Raw genomic sequence first — 14,303 nt, forward strand, 5'->3', positions numbered from 1 at the left:
CTGAGCAGTCTGGACATGCAGAGGTACAAATTAAAGTTTAGCTCTGACACTCGCAGATTTGAGGAAAGTGGGGCCGGAGTCATTTCCCTGATTAAAAGTTTATTTTTTTCAAACCGTGTTCAGACTGGGACCTGAAACCTGACGTGCACCTGTTAAAACAGACACAAACGGCTGTGATTTGACACATTTCTGCTTTCAATCCTTCGTCTGCCATCATATTATAACAGTTTTTACAGTGCAATTACAAATGGATCAGAAAAGTCCACCACCCCCTCCATTATGAGCAATAGGATTTATAGTATACTTCAAAAATTATGTTTACATGCTAACATAAATACAAACATGCTAATGTTAGGATGAAAACTCATTAGCATAATGGGCTAACATTAGCATGAGCTGACTGAGCACCTCCACAGACAGATTTGAGCCTTAACATTCAGCCATAGATAGTCCAAACTATACCTTTTTGGAATCTTTATGTTCATACAAATAATGTGGTATAGTTTTCAATATGACTGGAGCTTTTTAAAATTGTGACTCCTGTGTAATTCTTCAATTGACCCCTACCTGACTGCCTACTGAAAATTCAAGTGGCCAGTCTGTTTTTAGCATCCGGGTTGTCTGTCCGTCCGTCTGTCCATCCGCAGATGGGCAGATTCAGACCTCGGTGAGATTATTCGGCTCCATTCTTATCTCAACCCACAAAGACAATAACTGACTTACACATGGACTGAAGCATGCTCCAGTTTCTCCTTTTACCTCTCTTACTGCCCCTCCCTCCCTGTGGCAGGCCCCCGTTCTTCCCAAGCTGGCAGGCGGCGCGACTTGACAGTTGCAGAGGCTACCAACACACTCACATCGCCTCAATTGGAAAACGGACTGTTTCAAGTTTAGTGCACATAAACAATGTCAAATGTATATGTGTTGTCATAATTCTGATGTGTGCCATTATTACAGTAAACAAGTAATAATTGTAGATTAATTGCTGTTTGTATGTGGAATGTGAGTGCGGAAATCTCATTGTTGTAATGACAATGACAATAAAAGCTATCTATCTATCTATCTATCTATCTATCTATCTATCTATCTATCTATCTATCTATCTATCTATCTATCTATCTATCTATCTATCTATCTATCTATCTATCTATCTATCTATCTATCTATCTATCTATCTATCTATCTATCTATCTATCTATCTATCTATCTATCTATCTATCATACAAGTACATATTACTGCACTTTGCATGGAAAATAATACTGTGTGTGGGGCATTTCGTGATGAATGTCTCTAGTTTAAAGACTCATTTCTAAGGAGTATTTGTGCAGAATTTGGTGCTTGCATCACCATTTGAAGGATTCTTCTGTAAATATTCTGTTATATGCTGAACTACATGGGAGACTCCAGCCTAGATTTGATCTGTGTTCTTGAATGCAAAAACATCTTTGTTCCACTCCATCATGATGCAGCCGGCAAAGGTTGCACTATTCACGGTTTCTCCGATCACAGCCACAGAAAGTTGTCATGGGTGTCTTGGTGGCTTCCCTTACTAATCTCCTTCTTGCAGGATTACTCAGTAAATCTGCCAGCTCCAGACAGATTTACCATACAGTACCATACTGTTTGAATTTCCTAATGATTGATGTAAAAGTTGAAGACATATTAATTGGCTTGGAAATGTTCATATTCATCCACTGACTTGGTATACATATAAAAAGTTAACTGATGTCCTTTAATAATCAAGAGCTGAAACAAAAGTATAGAGCTCTATGATTGAAACTCGGGGGCGGCAGCCATCACCGCAATACTATTTTCTAGCAGCAGGTGGCGGCATTTCTCAAAGTTTGTTCTTAGCCTTGTCCCATTTCATACGTTTCAACAGTGTAGTGGACACAATGTAGGACAACAAGGAACGGGATCTTTTTTTTTTTTGTTAAAACAAACAAACAAACAAACTCGGGTTCAGCCAGAAATACACGAGCTATATATTATATTTCATGGGGGTTATAGGAGTGTCGGTAAAGTAAAGCGGGCAGCGCCGCTCTCCGCCTACTCTCTGCTACAGCTGCTACGGCCTCTTTCACCATTTTCTTCCGCTGCTTGGACGCTAATAAAGGAGGCGGGGGATAGATGGAGGAAAACCTGAGGCTAATTTCGAGGTAAAGTCCGGTTATTAAAAAAACAGCAGAGACCGACGGGACACCAGCAGGTTGTGGGGTGCTCACGGGCAAGAGGACATGGAAATCGAGTCGGAGGAGCGCAGGTGGGTGACGGTGCCAAAATATAACGTTATCGCGAAGAACAGTGTAAAAACCTGCTTGAAACGTATAACAACTTCTTAAAATTCTTCTCTGCGAAAGTAAGCTTTAACATAAATGACATAACTGTAAGCTGGCGTTGAGGTTAGCTGCGTTTGTTAGCGGCTAGGCTAGGTTAGCAAACGTCATGTCCAGCAGTGACAGCTAGATAGTGACAATTTGTAGTACGAAGCAGTTACTGCTAAACGAGAAACTTACTAATTTGTTAGTAGACACACTTTTCATGGCGTTGTGTGTTTGGTTGTTTTTAGTTGCAGAACATGTAGACTTGAAAAAAGCTATTGCAGTTAAAAAGAACACTTTATTTATTTTTACACAAACATTTGTGGCAATACTATAGTGTTTTAATAAAAATATTGCATACGTTTAGCAATTTTTAATTGGGGCACGTTGTAAATAACAGTCAAGCTTGTACGCAAAGAGAGAATAATTGGGGCTGAAATCACTGTTGCCAGATGTCGCAAGTGAAATAAGCAGCGATGTCTGAAAACAAGACTAAATCCCAAAAGTCCCTAAAAATTGCTCACTTTGTTTGATCTGTTCTTGCAGAATTCATTTTTCTTTCCCCTTCTACGGCTAGGGCTTGTACGCCCCCCCCCCCAAAAAAGTAGATGACTGTGAGTGAGTCCATCACAGTAATTACTGTGTAATGCATATCAAGAAAGATGAATGCTACTACTATTTTAGGAAGTGAGCGCACTGCTCTCTGTAGCTGTGAAACCATCATATGTACAGTGAAAGCCACCTTTCTGAGATCTCGCGGGATTTGAGACCTCAGTAGGGTGAATTGATTGCTGGCTGTGGAGACTGTTGCTTTCCATAGCTGTCCTGCCAGTTATATTATTCTCACAAAAAAAAGTTATTGGTAGTAATGATTATCAGTAGAGGTTTTTCAGATGCTGAGGTATATTTGGTTTTGTTGGAAGGCCGTGGCTATGGGTATGGACCCGTATCTACAGTGACCGTTCTAAAGATACGGAGGGTGTCTTACCGACCAGTCAGAATATGCAAATATGTTCGTACCTGTACCATGCGGCTAAAGGTCTGGCAAAGCTTCAAAACTCATCAGTACATTGTCCGTATCTTCAGTGAACCTCGGTCCGTAGTCCTGCAGAAGATACGGATGTACGTAGCCACTTTGTTGTTGGAATGAATGAAAGGGATTACTGATTTATTAGTGCAATTTTGCAAATCCTCCCAAAAAATGCACTTAAATTTGTGATTGGTTGTGCATTCCTTTTAATAATATAGGGGATATGCAACCTTAATATTAAGTTGGTTAAAAAGTATGAAAGTGTACATACATATAGTTGAAGTATCTCAATTTAGTACATGTCTATCAGTTATGGTGACCACAAGGTTTGGACTGTGCTCTACTTTTAACTAGCTCACCAGGGCCACAGTGCCCCTATGTGTGTACACATCCAAGATATTTATCCAGAGAGCATGTGTATCCAGTACAAATGCAAAACCTTTGAAGCGTTGTTATTGTGGCTACAAGGGATGTGACAGATGCAAGAATGAATATGACACATTTTAAAAGCTCTGCTCATAATTGTATTAATGTAGTATTTGATTTACAATGCATAATATACAGAATGCATTGATTATTTTGTGAGATGGTTGCTGGAAGTAAAAATTACAGAATTGTAGAACATATGACATTGTCAGATGTGTTGTCTGAATAACAGTTAAAACAATAAAAATATTCTTGATTTTGTGCGTAAATCTGTTTTTAAGCCTCTTTAGTGCAGCACCTTGGCAGGAACGGGCACCAAAGAGAGCATTGTAAATTTAATCCTTAATACCAACAATCATTTTGAGCCTTGTGGAATTTTGCTCCTTGAACTTTTGCACTCACACATCGACACATCCAGATACACCATTGGTTTTGCACAAATGCAGGGAACTCCCCCTTGCAAGGCTGAATGGAAATATTGCAGGTCTTGCCCTCACACTGTCAGTGCAACGCTCCTCTAAGGGATGTGGGGGCATGCTCCCTGTGGGGAAAAAAATAAAAATTCTAGATGCACAATCGTGTAATTGTGTGCATTCTGACACAATTAATAATAGGGGTCAACCGATATGCATTTTTAAGGGCCAGTACCAATTTATTGGCAAGGTTTGGAGGCAGATTTCAATATTTGAGGCAGATATTTGCTTGTTGTAAAAAGTGACAAAAAGGTGTCAAAATTTAGCATAATACATTCTTTACACAAAACTTTCTTTAAATGTTTTGCAGCATATGTAAAATTCACAGAACCTTTCAACATTATGTTCACACAAAGTCCAAGGAGCTATAAATATAACATTATGAAGTTGAATAAATTAACAAATAAATAAACACAGCTGACAGCTTCAGTCTGTGAACTGCTATAATCTTCTATGCCAGCCTGTGGGACAGTAGGCTTTAGCACTGACAGGTTGAATTTCTCTAACAAATCAAGTAGTGCTGTGGGCAGGAGGACTTTGCTACAAACCAGACAGGTTTTTGATCTTTTTTTTTTTTCTTTCAACATTTTTGAGTGGGATTGCAGTACTTTTTTTCTAAACAACATAAGTCCTTTAATAATAGTCTTATTTGAACAAGAGCTGAAACCTGGATTGATTTCATTATCAAACCTGCGCTTTTAAGGATAAAACCTGGATGAAAACTTTCTGAATCATAGTTTTTCACACTTTCCTGTTTCACAAAGTGAGGCTGTGAGCTGAAGATGATTGTTTAATCATTAGCTGCTTTAATGAGTGTTGTCCATTGTTTACGAATGATCATGTGATCATTTGTAAATATTAAGCAGCTTGTACAGTTGATAAACATTCCGTAAAAACTATAACTTTTGTTTTCATGTGACAATGAGTGAGTTTAGTGTTTTCTCCTGTTGAGGAGACAAAGACTTTTGGAAACACGAAGCCTTTAATCTGTAAAATAACTACAGATTGTTTAATGAAGGATTTTGACGGTTCTTTCTTTTTACAAAGCTGAAAAGGCTGAAAGCCCAAGATGAGCATTCAAGTAGAGCTGCAACGATTAGTAGAGTAACTCAAATATTTCAATTACAAAAAATGTTTGAGGCAAATTCTGTGCCTCAAAGCTCTGTTTAATGTTGTAGTACATATGCAAGCCTTGTGTCTGGCGCTGTAATGTCCCAGAAATAAAAACAGAAGAAGACTAGAGCATGTCCATAAGGCATGTAAGAGCTAATCAATGTAGCACCAAAAGCTACAGCTTTCCAATGTGACACATAGAGTAAAATAAAGCCTTTTAAGAGAAGGACGGTCCACGCTCATCATCTGAAATAGACTTACACTGCTTCACTTTAAATGCTTGTCTGTTTTTAAAAAACACATGGTTTGGTCTGCTGGCTGCTCTCTGCTGTATGTTGGGAGCAACTATTGAGTACCCACAGTCAACGTTTGCTATGCGACCGGCTGATGTCTCTCTCTGCCTGGTGTGAGGGGTCAGCACTTTCCTCACACCAGGCGAGTCACAGTTCCATCCCCGGCCACATTGACAAACAGTCTCTGAAAGAAGGTCTACTCTTTCTTCTGTGATTTGTGTTTCACTTTTTAATTTTCGCTTTTTTGGGCAACACACAATGCTTCACAAACATGGTAAGTTAAATAAAAAAAAAAAAACTGTGAGACTTGCATGTTCAATCTCAAGCTGAAATGCATCTGCTAAATTGCAGAGAAAGGGGGATAAAGGAAAAATTCACGCAGTAACCCAGTCCACCAACCTTAAAGAGAAAAAAAAAAACTTAAAAATGGTTAAATATTACAAGTTGGGGGTGAAGAAGCCACATCCCATCACCATTTCAGCAAAATGTCAAGGAAAGATCCAAAACTTGTAAAGATGTGAAAAAATAATTACCCAGGAAAACAGAAAGGGATACACTAAATTTGACAATCTGTGTGATGGTGCAGCGACATTGTGCCATTGCTTAGGGAGAGCCCTGGATTGTTGATGTTGTTTTAAAAACGGAAAAGTACTTTTCATCCGATTACTCAATTACTAAAATAACCGATAGCTGCAGCCCTATGTTCAAGCAATAAATAATTTATCATTTTAAGTTTTTAATCACATTTGTATATGTAAATTTATTGAAAATCAGCCCGACAAAGCTTTTGGCCATGAGTTGAAAAAATGACTGATAAAGCAATATAAATTTTTAGTCTCTCAGAATGCAGATTTATTATTTCACCTCATTTGTATTAGTACATCTTACTTTCATGTCTTTGTTTGGTAGTGAGTAATTTCACTCCCTCCCAGCATCTTGTTGTTGCAATGGCGTACTTGTAGATGCAAACAAAAAATACGACAAATAACATTTGATTCCACCCTAAATTTGTCATTTACAAATGATACATTTGTGATTACATGGTTAAAGTTTACAGATTTACTTAGAAAAACTTGGAAATTATTTAAACTTGGTTGAAATGCTAGGTTTCAATGTAAAACAGTAAAATTAAGAGCAGTTAGTGATTTCATCAGTGAGCCACCATTTGGACAGTCAGTTTTTGAAAAAGACTTGCTCAAAGCTATCTAAAATATATGTATAATCATAGATCTCGCTAGCGTTATAACAGAGTAATGGCCTGTTATGCTGCTGCCTGAAAAAATTAGAAGACCTGAAAGTTCAGCTACAATTTGCCAGAAGCCTAGATTTAATGTTTTGATGAAAGAAAACCCTCCTCTTTACCACTTCATCATGAAACTGTATAACTGGTGATACAAAATGCAAAACATGCACTATGCACAATTTCTCCAATCACAGCCACAGAAGCCTGTAACTTCTTCTGGGTTGTCTTGGTGTCTTTCCTCACTTCTTGCACAGTCACTCAGTTTTTGAGAACTGGCTACATAGATTTACCATAGAGTGCCATACTGTGTGTATTTCTTCATTACTTATGTAAATAAAGTCCAAGACATATTCAGTGACTTGGAAATGTTCATATATCCATCCCCTGACTTGTCTGAAGAAAAGTGGCAATTAAACTGATTATTTACAGGTATTATACCAAAGGGGCTGATTACTTATGCAACCCATCATCTTGGCTTTTATAGTTTTAATTAATTTATATGAAGTTGTAGAGATTTAGTTTCAGTTTGAGTCTAAGGAAGATTATTTAGAAATTTTATATTGAGAAGCCTGATTTACTTTTTGTATTTGAAAGACCATAAACAAATTAAAATGTGTGAAATACCAAGGGGTATGAATTCTTTTGCAAGCCACTGTATGTGCTTTGTCTAAGTTGCGCAAGCGTAAAACTGCTGGTATGTGTACACATGACTTCCTAGTTGTTTTTTTATTTAGAATAAATTTACAAAAAAATCATGTTGTCATTATGGGGTGTTGTGAGCAGAATTTTTTTTTTTTGCGGGGGGGGGGGGGGGGGGGGGGGGGGATGAATTTAATCCATTTTGGAATAAGGCTGTAACATAAAATGTGGAAAAAGTGAAGTGCTCTGAATACTTTCTGGATGCATTGTATGTACTCTGTGTGTGTGCATATGTGTGTGTGTATATGTGTGTATATATATATATATATCTCAGAGGTGGGACAAAGTCTCAAGTCATAATGACCACCAATTGTTTGCAAGCTGACTTGACTTGGGACTTGCAGATTCATGACTTAAGAATGACTTGACAGTGACTTCGTCCCACCTCTGAGATATGTGTGTGTATAGTTGCAGGACCTTAGAACTAGTAAAATCAACCCTGCGACTTATTGTCTGGAAAATCCTGTTACTGCTAAAAACTATTTTTATTTATTTATTTATTTTTTCTCTCCAGAAGATGTAGTTTGAGTCATTGTTTAAACAGCTGCACTGCTGTCCTAACATCCTCACTCACCTGCCTCTATTCTGTCATGTTGTACTAGGAGAGAACACTGGAAGTTGTTATCTAGTCTGAAGACCACAGTGGAGGGCCTTGTGTCCACCAATAACCCTAATGTGTGGTCACGCTACGGTGGCCTTCAGCGACTACACAAGGACATGAATAATATCCTGAGCCATGGATTGAAGAATGAACAGGTCAAGAACACACACACACGTTTTAAAGAAATACTCCACTGATTATGTATCTTTTGTATGTAAGATGCATGCTGTTTGCTACTATAAGCAGAGTGGCAGCTGTAGATTACCTCAGGTTCAAGAACAAGGCAGTAAAATCAAATGTAGAAATGTTTACTTGACCATAAAAGTATTAAAGCTCCTAAAGCCTTGTTAATCCTTATACTGGGTATGATCCATCCAGATCTCTACCAGTAACTGTCTGAATATCCTGGTTCTGGTGGAAATTTCTAGAAGTACGTACGTGAAAAACAGAAGTAGTATGTTGGGGAGAAACTATGGGTGATGCTGTCATTAGATCCTTTTTTCGTTGTGCAAGGAAAGTTTTGTGAACTGAATGCAAAACTGGTCTTAGTCTTGTATGCTGAAGTATATCTTGACACAAAATTTATAATTACCCGAGTGGCTTTCCAGAGTGTTTTTGCCAGGTAGTGTTTTCAAATTCATTACAAATTTTGTATGATATAGTACGAGCGTGCACATTCACTTGTCAGAAATAAATGTAATGGTTATAGAGCAATTCGTTTATACCATATTTTCTCCAGAACTTTGACATTATCACTTGGCAGCTATTTTACATTGTCAGTTCTACTTGTGTAGACAAGAATTCTCTTGGAAGAGCTTGTGGAGTCATTAAGTTGCTGGAGGTATCTGAAGTATTCGAGTTTCTGGTCACAGTGTGGTTGTGAGACTGCCATCCTTGTTTGAATGACTTTGTGTCAGTCTTGATGCCTGAATTGTAAGGAAATGCTGTTCGTGACACTATACCCACATGACGCAGTTCCCTGAGTGTTATCCTGTACCTAGGTACTCCAGTGCTGTGGGCCCATCCACTTGATAAGGCCACGTGGATGCAGATATGACAAAGTGACAAAGTTTTTACTCAGCACACAAAATATTCAAATAGAAAAAAATGAACAATTCCACAAACGCATAAACAAAACTAGTGAGTCTGAAAGGGTGTGGGCTGAAGCAAAGCTTATTAGCACCCACCCCTGCTAGTACAAGTCCATCAATTCTAATCATTCATATTTACATAAATACAAATTCACTACTACATGTCGACACACAGACATACACTTCAATATACTATTCACTTGTAATTATATTTATATAGTACCAGATCACAAGAAAGTCAAATCAAGGCACTTTACACAAGTAAGGACTAACCTTACCAACCAACCCCCAGAGCAAGCACTAGGCAACTCTGGTGAGGAAAAACTCCCTATAAGGAAGAAACCTCAAGCAGACCAGGCTCTTGGGGGTGACCCTCTGCTTGGGCTGTGCCATATATATATATATATATATATATATATATATATATATCCACACATTCAAATATACAATAAATCCCACTTATAAATTGAACATTCCCTATAAATCAAATTATATTTGCTTCTTTATGATACCTAGACATGATGTTCTTTTTGAGTAGTTTCTTAAATCTTACTAAGGTACCACTCATTCTAACCTCTGTTGAACATTCCTTCCATTTCTTCACCCCAACCACAGACACACAAAAACCCTTTACATTTGTTCTTACTGGTGGTTTCATAAAAATTGCACAACCTCTTAAGCTATATCTGGATTCCCTCAATCTGAACAGACTCTGGACATGTCTCGGTAAGGCTTGGTTTTCGCTTGAAACAAAGTTTGAATTGTAATGTAATCGACCAAATCTATGAATTTTAATAAATTTAAAGACACAAATAGAGAATGAGTTGGTTCACGATAATGTTTATTGCAGATGATTCGTATGGCTCGTTTTTGCAAAAGGAATATTGGATTGGTGTTTGATTTGTGTTTCCCCATGACTCAACACAATATGTCATATATGGTACCATCAGAGAATGATATAAAGTAAGTAACCCTTCTTGTGGCAGTACGTTTTTGGCTTTATACAAAATGGCTATAGTTTTTGACAATTTTGATTTCACATAATTTATATGTAGTTTCCAGCTAAGTTTATTATCAATTATAACACCTAAAAATTTATTCTCTCTTACTAACTCAATTTCCTTATTGTTTATAGTTAAATTTTTACATTTGGGTGCCTGTTTATTTCCAAATATAATACGTTTGGTTTTCCCAAGGTTGAGTGACAACTTAATAGCGTCAAACCAAACCTTAAATTTTTCCAGTTTTTTCTCTGCTACAGAACACAGTTGTATCATCCGCAAAAAGGACACATCTCAGTGAACTCGACACCCAACTTATATCATTTATATAGATTATAAACAACAAAGGACCCAGCACTGAGCCCTGCGGCACCCCACATGTGACTTCCCTGAGTTCAGAATTTGCATTATTGAATTGAACATACTGAAATCTGCCTTGTAAATAACTAGTTATCCATTCATATGCCAGACCTCTGATTCCATATTTCTGCAGTTTAGTTAATAGTATTCCATGGTTAATGTTGTGTGGGCCGCCAGAAGAGGAGGTACTGCTGGCCCACCACCAGAGGGCGCCCTGCCTGGAGTGCGGGCTCCAGGCACCAGAGGGCGCAGCCGCCTCACAGGAGCAGCTAGGGTGACAGCTGTCACGCATCACCTGCAACAGCTGTTACCAATCAGCAGGGGTACATAAGCAGGGCGATGTCTCCACCTCTTTGCCGAGATATCGTTCTACCTGGAAGGTAATATTCTCAGCTGACTGCTTGACAGTAACCTTTTGTGATTTTTGTGAGTGATAACAGACCTTTTTTCCAACGAGAGGTGGAGGTAGCTTTCCTGCCGTGCGGATTACTGGGTGCAAACGCGCCCACCTTTAATTGTGTTTTTGTTCCTCGCCAGCAGTACCAGGTCCGACACGCGGAGGCAGTGGCCACCTGGGAGTTTGGGACTTGGCGGCTCCAGTATTCCCGGGGTCTGGTGGCAGAGGAAATCGTGTGGTTCCGGTTCTGCTTTGGACAGGTGTCTCCTATCTTCGAGCCTGCCCACACGACACCTTTGTGAATTGATTCTGATCTATTGTTGTAATCTGTTGTATTTGTTGTGCACATTCACAACAGTAAAGTGTTGTTATTTGACCTACTCCATTGTCCGTTCCTTTGCGCCCCCTGTTGTGGGTCCGTGTACCGACACTTTCCCAACAGTTAATTGTGTCAAACGCTTTCTGTAAGTAAAAAAAAAAAAAACACCTACTGTATATTGTTTATTGTCAATTGCAGTTGCTATACTTTCCACAAAGTCCATCAAAGCCTGTGATGTAGTTCGAGACCTTCTGAATCCATATTGTTCTTCACAAATGATGTTGTGCTTCAGTAAATACTCATTTAATCTTTTAGCAAATATTTTTTCCAAAATTTTGGAAAATTGTGGCAGGAGTGATATAGGTCTATAATTAGAAAATGTGTGTTTGTCACCAGTTTTAAACAGAGGAATTACTTTGGCTATTTTCATTTGACAAGGAAATTTACCAGTACTTAGTGACATATTGCAAATGTAATTGAACGGTTTTACTGTACAATCAATAACTTTTTTTTAATAAAGCCATATCCAAATGATTAAAATCAGTCGATTTCTTACTTTTTTGAACCATGAACCAGATCAAGTATTTCCCTTTCATGAGTACCACCAATGAACATTGAAACAGATTTGTTAAACGTTGAATTATTTACCCAGAAGTTATTAGTTGATGAGTCAATTTTACTGGCAAGATTTTTACCCACATTAACGAAGTATTCATTAAAGTGTTCAGCAATAGACTCGCCGTTATCAATCGCGATGTAGTTGTTACTCTGAAAAAATGAAGGATAATCTCTAGTTATTCTATTCTTTTTTTACTATTTCATTTAATATGTTCCATGTGTTTTTGATGTTATTTCTATTTTTGACAAGTAACTCATTATCATATCTTTTTTTTTTACTGAGTCTCACGATATTGATTAACTTATTCTTATATGTTTTATACTTACTTTCAGCTTCCTTAGTTCATAGTTTTATGAATTGTTTATATAGTAAGTTTTTCTTTTTACATGCCCTCTGAAGCCCCTTAGTTATCCATGGTTTATTGCTATATTGATTTCTGTATATTTTGTCAACAAATGGACAGTGTTTATTATACAAACTGGAAAAAATGGAAATGAAAGCATCATATCACAAACAGATGTATCATCTGTTTGTGACAGATGTGTGGCTACTCAATAGATGTGCAAGAAATTAAGGAAATTGGTGCATGCATTTTTGAGAAAGTTGTGCGCTTTGATTAGTCTAGTCATAGTTAACTGTAGGCAAAAATAGGAAAAGCTATAGCAGTTGGACAAGCTACACTACTAATTATTGAATATCTGATATACCAGTATACACCATAAAGGCTGAGTGAGTTATTGCTTCTAGCTATTGCTACATCCTGCCTTTTAAGAGCTTTATTTGTGTTTCAGGTTTACTATAAGCAGAGAGACTACTGGCAGTTTGTGTGGTGTGTTCGCTACATCAGCCCCCACCTTGCTTCACATGTTGAACAGGTATGTGGTCAGTGTGACGTAAATTTATCTGCTGGAGTCAATGGCTGCAAAGAAAACCTGCACCCTCTGGGCCCTTTCTGGAATACTTCGGACATGACTGTTCTAGATATTAGCCAACAGTGAACACTACGTGTTCATAATTACATTCTGGACTCACGCCATTCCAAATCATTGTAGAAACTTTGCATAATTTATTACCACCCTTGAAAAATGTGAGCTACCTAGTTTATAAACACCACCCAATCTACAGCTCATGGATCCCCATGAGCAACACATTAGTGTGAAATAAAATGATAAAGGAGACCCACAGAAGTGAATCAAAAGAAATTGAAGTGTTTTGCATTTTGGCTGATTGACAAACTCTGATAGACTTCATGATGGGTAGATTTTTCTTGTTTACCCATCCTCTGTCTGTTGTGTGACATCAACCTCAGTGTAGTGTTTAAATATTGCTATAAAAACAACAAACCCTACCAGCTTTGACCAAGCGGATACCTCAGCCAACATTTCTCTGTGGGATAATGCTTTGTGTTTCCCTGACAATATTATCGGTGTATTATCTGCTTGGCAGATTTTGACTCATTGACATAACAAAAGTCAGACATTGTTCTCCATTTTCTCCCTGCTAGAATATATGTTGAGTTCAAGATATCTTGTTTCATGAAATGCTCTATCACTGATCATGAGATATTAGATGTCTGTTCTTCTCAATAACATCTGTCTTACACCACACAGGTGCATTTCTGAAGGCAAAGTATCACAGGGGAAAATGCATAAATCTTTGTGCATAAATCTCGGTGTTGTCCATGTGATGGTTTTGCCATGATGGACACACAGGACACTTGTTAAGTCTGCTGCTATGCAGCATCTGAATCAGGACTGTTAAATTAGCTTGGCTCCTTCTGTTGAGAGCAGGGTACTTGGAGCTATACTTTGATGGAAAAAAGTGAGTGCACATGCACCCTGAGATCTGCTAGTGATTACAGGGGATTTTAGCAGTAAATATGTACATTAAATTTGACTTATACCCAAATATATTGTTTGCACCCATGCAGATGGCAGTGGGGAGTGATTCTAGTCTTTGGGTATTCTTTGATAGACATTGGATTTTTTTTGTTCTCTTTATTTTTATTATTTATTTTATGCAACTTACATGCTCATTGGTAAAAGCAGTGCATTCACCTCCCCCAAAAAGTTTATCTTTCATATTTTACATTCCTGTGTGTTCATGTCAGAATTGCTGTTGATTTCCATAGCTTGCTTTTTTTTTAATCATCAGTTTTTTTTTTTTTTTTAAAGCTAGAGTGTGCCCACATTTCACTAAAGTGACGAAATTTAGAATCTCCTGAAATCCCAGCATTATAATGTCGGTTTATTTTTGAAACGTCTTGTAAAATTACAGCTCATTTTAATCAAGAGAACATATTTATCTGGGGTGAAT

General features: G+C 37.8%; 1 protein-coding gene across 3 annotated transcripts in view; it reads left to right on the forward strand.

The window, feature by feature from the left end:
- The first annotated feature begins 1,936 nt into the window (after positions 1 to 1,936).
- The window catches only part of rubcn (rubicon autophagy regulator), a 60,919-nt gene continuing 48,552 nt past the window's right edge, over positions 1,937 to 14,303 (forward strand). Inside the window, exons 1-3 of one of the 3 annotated variants that reach the window (XM_034179978.1) lie at positions 1,937 to 2,264; positions 8,202 to 8,355; positions 12,779 to 12,862. In XM_034179978.1, coding sequence (XP_034035869.1) covers positions 2,239 to 2,264; positions 8,202 to 8,355; positions 12,779 to 12,862 — 264 coding nt within the window. In that variant the 5' untranslated portion in view covers positions 1,937 to 2,238. The remainder of the gene's footprint in view (positions 2,265 to 8,201; positions 8,356 to 12,778; positions 12,863 to 14,303) is intronic. The other 2 variants (XM_034179977.1, XM_034179976.1) reach the window with 2 other exon arrangements.

Source organism: Thalassophryne amazonica, chromosome 10 (assembly GCF_902500255.1).
Source record: "Thalassophryne amazonica chromosome 10, fThaAma1.1, whole genome shotgun sequence".
In the NCBI taxonomy this organism is placed as follows: domain Eukaryota; kingdom Metazoa; phylum Chordata; class Actinopteri; order Batrachoidiformes; family Batrachoididae; genus Thalassophryne; species Thalassophryne amazonica.